The sequence below is a fragment of the Notolepis coatsorum genome (genome assembly GCF_963971535.1).
Source record: "Notolepis coatsorum genome assembly, chromosome: 1".
Taxonomy (NCBI): domain Eukaryota; kingdom Metazoa; phylum Chordata; class Actinopteri; order Aulopiformes; family Paralepididae; genus Notolepis; species Notolepis coatsorum.
The window spans coordinates 305,446,643-305,453,338 of NC_140165.1; the positions used below are offsets into that span (position 1 = coordinate 305,446,643).

General features: G+C 44.5%; 1 protein-coding gene across 1 annotated transcript in view; it reads right to left on the bottom strand.

The window, feature by feature from the left end:
- Positions 1–6,696, bottom strand: part of igsf9ba (immunoglobulin superfamily, member 9Ba) — a gene marked incomplete at both ends in the record, with an annotated part of 134,018 nt that overhangs the window by 26,944 nt on the left and 100,378 nt on the right. The window contains 3 exon segments of the mRNA XM_084310994.1: positions 2,112–2,235; positions 4,332–4,482; positions 5,097–5,216. Coding sequence (XP_084167120.1) covers positions 2,112–2,235; positions 4,332–4,482; positions 5,097–5,216 — 395 coding nt within the window.

Below are 6,696 nucleotides of genomic sequence, written 5' to 3' on the forward strand. Positions count from 1 at the left end.
TGGTGAGAGGCCATGTCAGAACAGGAATGAAAATGACTGTATTAACTGTATTACTCTGCCCAAGCAACATATCTGTCAAATGGTTAATTCACAAACACACACACACACATACACACACATCCAATCATCTCTCGACTGCTGACATGTACATAAAATCATAATAGCGATTTCACAACATCTCGTGTATGGCGCTTAATGCAATGTTACTGCAATGACTCCTTATTACATTCCATTACTTTTATGATGAACCGGAAAAACATGAATAATACATCGTCTGTGATGTAAATACAATACTGTATATCAATCAATACAGCAAATCACATGAAGACAAACACTGACTGAATGTCTCGCGCCACGGACCCTGAAGAAATGTGCTAAACCATTTCCGCAGCAGGTTGATGGTTGAATTCCATGTTCTAAAAACAGGGATGGATTACCGACAACGCCTACCGGGCCCGGGCCCAGGGGCCCAAGGTCTCAGGGGGCCCCTAAGCCAGAGACGGCGTGAAGTCGCTGTTATTAAATCTATATTTCTCACCGTGTAGAGACGAATGGCTTAGTAATGTGTGTCAATAACAGACCTCCCAAAATAGCCCAAATAGTCTAAAACATTCACCTTGAAGATGTCTGGAGAAATAAGCCACCGTGACACTTTTGAGGTGGGTGTTCATCCTGTTGACATACAGGGGAGTTTAGTTATTGGCTTTTGGCTTTAGACCTCTGGAGTCTAAGCCCTTTTTGTGGTTTGTGTGAGGTAGGGGATTACTGGCAGGGGCTCAAAGTAAACAGTAGCGGCATAGCAAGAGATTCTGGGCCCTGTGCATGAGGCCTCTCTGGACCCCTCTCCCCTGGACCCCTCCCCAGCCGCGACTCATACACACTTATTTAATTAAATGTTTTCAATTTATTTTTGGGCTTTCTGTATTTTTCACCCATCCCAATTAAGTAATTATGCCAATTCCCTTCCTGGTCGTTGCGCGCATTGCCCCACTGTCGGCCTGGGGAAGGTGTAGAACTACCACATGCCTCCTCTGATACATGTGGAGTCGCCAGCCGCTTCTTTTCACCTGACAGCGAGGAGTTTCACCGGGGGAACGTAACGTGTGTGCTGAGGACGTTCAACCTATTTCCCCCAGATCCCCTCCCTGCTGAACAGACCAGTAGGAGTCGCAGTTTACAACGACCAGGACACATGCCCCACCGGCTTCCCACCCGCTAACCGTGCACCCCGCGGGTCGTAAACCCTCTCTAGGTCTCTAGTTTCTGGTTGTAAAGTTTCACGAGGCTGTGATGATTATCCTAGTGGCCACAATAGATCATTTTATCGAGTGAGGTCAAGTAAAATAATATATATATAATGGCATCACCACATCAAAGGGCTCCTATGGAGACTCATATCATCACACATGAACTGATGAACATGAATGGAGTCTCCACAGATATATAGCCATATCTTTACTTACTCATAGTATATATTCACATTCTAAGTGTTATTGCCCATATTTATTGTAATGTATAATATAACTGGGCATACAGACCCTCATCTGCACCTTTGATTACACTGTTTACTTGCTCATATGCTTATATTCAGAGTTAATTATATTGTTTGCACTGTTTGTTTTTATCTTTACTATAGTTGTATTGCCTATATTTATGATTTATACTATTACCATGCCCGTACCTGTACCTCCCCTCCCCCCCTCCCCATGCTGCTATGACGCCTGAATTTCCCCAAGGGGATCAATAAAGGAATATCTTATCTTATCTTAACTTATATCCAATCAATTCATATAATTCCCAGATTGTTTATGGAACACAATATGTAAAAACAAATATATATTTATAAAAAGGCAAAAATCACACGTCACATGCATGACAGTGCACTGCGTGGTTTCCCCCTAAAACCACATGGGACCAGCATAACCTGGGCCTGGCTGTAAAGGTGAGACTCTTATGGTTCCATTGAAGCCGTTCTCTTTGAGATGTCTGCGCCTCGGGGGCCCGTTGTGTCACACTCCACGCAAGGTCTCCAACGAGCCCCGTAATCCTCAAGCAGCCTCCTCCTCGGCTCGTGCCGTTAGTCTTGAAGCACACCGGGGGGGGATACTCACACTGGACCGTACCAAACGGAGAATGTCTGTTCGAAGCCGCCATCGTAACCCGGTTCCCAGGACACATTGGCGGAGGTTGTTAAGGGTACGACGTGGATGTTTCCAGGAGCATGTGGACTGGTGCCTGAGGATTGGAAGAACAGAAGGGGGGGAAATGACATCAGAGAGCACATGGTAGAGTTTGCTGTTTACCAAAGTAATGTGTATATCTCTGCAGAGACCTGTCCCTCTGCCTGTATCTTCTTATTTTGCTGTGCTTGGGGATGTTTCTGGGCATGAAGCTTTGGGCAACGAGTACATGTTATAAGTAATATATTTATGTATTGTATTGTATTGTATTGTATTGTACAATGTGTACGTATTACAAATAAGTACATTCAGAGTTTCAAAAAGAAAATGGCAGCTTGTTCACTTGTCAACTTTCTCTTTTTGAACCTAAGATATGTTTGCCAACATTTTTAGTGGCAAGTTTGCTATGATATTGCTGGATCTTGAGTCATATTTTATCAGACAGTTTGATCTGAACTACATTCGGTGGTACAGGGTTTGTACACGCCTCATTGTTTTGGTGGTGCTCTAGTGACACCTAGTGGCTGAAACGACTTAGTGTGCCTTTAAAAGTATGGAAAAACTCCTAATTACCACTCTGTAATCATTCGATAAAGCTACAGCTCTGCTGTCAAGTTAATTATATTCCCTCAACAGCTGTTTCCATTGCTCAGACGCTGAGTCACACCCAGTTCGAAACCAAATCCAATCATCAGGCCTCTATCGAGTCAAATTAAGTCCATTATTCTGTCATAATCATCCCCAAACCGCTGCGCTATAGAACTGCCAGCGTAAACTAGCAGACGCTAAGCTCAGCGGATAATGTGGCGTTAGCGGAGGTGGTGTCCAGGGTCAAGTCAAGGTGAAGAGGAGAACTTCAGGCCGTGGCTTTGACCATGCCACCCGCAACCCCCCCCCCCCCCCCCCCCCCCCGCCAACAGCTGTGCTGTGTGGCCCGTGGCCAGCTCCTCCACACTGGAATTAAAGACAGACTCGAGCCCAGTGACAAGAAGCACATTTGTCTGCTCCACAAGCCCCTGACATGTCAATTGCCACCCCACCCAAGGGGCTGGTCATCAGGAGGAGCCTACTTTTACTGACTGTAGTGTGGTAGTGAAAGCATTAACCCTTTGTTGTGTGGTAGTGAAAGGGTTAACCTTCTGTAGTGTGGTAGTGAAAGGTTAACCTTCTGTAGTGTGGTAGTGAAAGGTTAACCTTCTGTAGTGTGGTAGTGAAAGGTTAACCTTCTGTAGTGTGGTAGTGAAAGGGTTAACCTTCTGTAGTGTGGTAGTGAAAGGTTAACCTTCTGTAGTGTGGTATTGAAAGGGTTAACCTTCTGTAGTGTGGTAGTGAAAGGGTTAACCTTCTGTAGTGTGGTATTGAAAGGGTTAACCTTCTGTAGTGTGGTATTGAAAGGGTTAACCTTCTGTAGTGTGGTAGTGAAAGGGTTAACCTTCTGTAGTGTGGTATTGAAAGGGTTAACCTTCTGTAGTGTGGTAGTGAAAGGGTTAACCTTCTGTAGTGTGGTAGTGAAAGGTTAACCTTATGTAGTGTGGTAGTGAAAGAGTTCACCTTCTCTAGTGTGGTAGTGAAAGGTTAACCTTCTGTAGTGTGGTAGTGAAAGGGTTAACCTTCTGCAGTGTGGTAGTGAAAGGTTAACCTTCTGTAGTGTGGTATTGAAAGGGTTAACCTTCTGTAGTGTGGTAGTGAAAGGTTAACCTTCTGTAGTGTGGTAGTGAAAGGTTAACCCTGTGTAGTGTGGTAGTGAAAGGGTTAACCCTTTGTTGTGTGGTAGTGAAAGGGTTAACCCTTTGTTGTGTGGTAGTGAAAGGGTTAACCTGCTGTAGTGTGGTAGTGAAAGGTTAACCTTCTGTAGTGTGGTAGTGAAAGGGTTAACCTTCTGTAGTGTGGTAGTGAAAGGGTTAAGCTTCTGTAATGTGGTAGTGAAAGGTTAACCTTATGTAGTGTGGTAGTGAAAGGGTAGCCCTTTGTTGTGTGGTAGTGAAAGTGTTAACCCTTTGTAGCGTGGCAGTGAAAGGGTTAATCCCAGTAACTAAGGAAACACAGTAAAAGCCAGATGCCTCGAGACCTAAAAACAACAACAAAAGATTTGAACGTGGATATAAAGCCCCGCCCCCTGACAAGCAGAGCGCACGGTGGAACGCTTTGTACCGATGACCAGGAGTCGTGTGGCGGCAGTGATGCTCGTGACCACGTTGGTGGCGACGCACTCCCATTCGCCGTGGTCCTCCTTGCTGAGGGACAGGAACTGCAAGCTCCCGCTGGGGAGGACGCTGTGCTTGCTCCTACTGGGCTTCCCCACCTTCAGGGAACAAGGAGATTACAATTACACATGTTCCAGGGTGGCTCTGTTGACGAGTGTCGCGAATTCTGACTAAGTCAAAACTCGTCTTAACTAATTATTGCGTTGTGTTTTCAAAGGGATCGACAGAAAGCTCAAAGAGTCTCAACAAAGGCTGGTGGGATGAAAACACAAGTCGCTGCTGGAAGACAGTATAAAATTACCCCTTTTCTCTCAGAATTCTCCTTTCGAATCCTCCGATGGCGCCTTCTTCTGTGGTTTTCTGGGAAAGCTCGGCGAACGCTCGGTGCTGCCACCCACTGGTCGCCGATAAAACACATTACTATCACTGTTTAACCTGTCAGGTCAAGGTGCTGCTGACCTTATTGGAGAGACACCAGCACAGAGCGCTCGTCGACTGGAGGATTTGAAAGGAGACTTCGGAGAGAAAAGGGTAATTTAAAAAAAAAAAAACTTCTCTTTTGTTACCATGGAGACAAAGAAACGTTGTGTGACACCTTGATTTCTGTCAAGAAACAGTTCTCAAAAGTATTAAGCACCCTTAGCATGTATCAGCCTTTAGTCTGTTTTCCAGAAGGCTGGGTTTTTTCATGGCGCATGGTTCCTTTGTGTACCTTCCTCCAGGAGATGGTCGGTATCTCTGGGTCTCCAGACGCAGCACAGGGGATGACCAGCTCTCTGCCGGCCTCCTGACGGTACTCCCCCCCAGGCCTCACGTTAAAGTAAGGGGGGTCCTGGACACACACACACACACACACACACACGCACGCACGCACGCACGCACGCACACACACACACACACACACACACACACACACACACACACACACACACACACACACACACACACACACACACACACACACACACACACACACACACACACACACACACACAGAGTTACTCAGTGTACATGTTAAAACTGTCCACATCGTCCATTAACTCAATGGACGCCAACCACGTTTATATATACGTGTTTGGCGGACGACCGTTGAACGCCAAAACCACGTATATACGCTATTAGATTGTTTTTCGATTTTAATATCCTATTCAATGTCAGGGACCCGTATGTTGCCGGTAGAAGGCATACTGCGACGCAGAGGGTGCAGTACCGGCCAGATCCTCCCAGGCGGCGGTATCGAGCACCCTTTAAAACATTCTATCTCTTTGCTTGTGGGTCGATCTAATGGGTCCGGGTCGTTTTTAATTTTTTTGCTCAAGCTCAGCGTTTATAACGGTCGGATTGAGAAGAATCAAATACTCCCGATGCATGATGTGTAGTGGATTATGTTGGCGACACGATGGACATCAATACTTGGAATGGCGATCAGATAATTGGAATATTCTTTTTGGGGTACATCCAAACATGTCTTCAATGCAATCCGACCGTGTGTGTGTAACGTTAGTCCACAACGTATGCCATTGGTGGCGATCAAAGAATCAAAAAACGCCCCTCCCCCCCCTAAATCCATACTCATATTCACCATGGTATAAAACGGGAATGTATGGATGAAAAAATTATTTCTTTTTCACATATTGAACGATAGATACTCGATGTCAAATGGGCCATAGTATTGTATCCATAGCTATAATATAGAATATAGCTCTACAAACAAGGTGACTCAGTCCTATCTTTTAAAGCGTGGCAATGCTACCATAGGGCCATGGCTAATCCCCGGCAGTCAATGAGTTAAGGGCTAAGTCAACGTTTATAGTGGATAAGTCGTTTTGTAATGCTTTTTTTTCTCCTCGATGCTCAATGAGTTACCGGTATTCCCCTGAAAGAAAGAAATATATCACTAGCATGACAATAATATTCACAAATATGCTTTGTTTTTTGGTCTTTGTTCCTCTACATTCATTTGCATTAATTTGCAGAGGTACCCTAACATGGGAAACACAATTCTACAGACGTGTAGTTTAAATAGATACTTTTTGTTTAAATAGATAATCTATTCAAGTTTTCATGATCTTTTCAAGCAGATATTATTTGATCTGGATTGCTACTGTATTGTTTACTATTCCATCCTGTTACTGAGATGAAAGCATACTGTACAGATATTGAATAGCAAAAAAGGGGAATTGAGAGAATATAACATTATTGTTTAATCTCAAAATGTTTAATAGTGAATGCCCCTAACTGACTGACTGACTGACCCCTCATTGTTGAAACATGCATTGCTTAACTAAGCTCGTAACTAAGTCTAGTTGAAA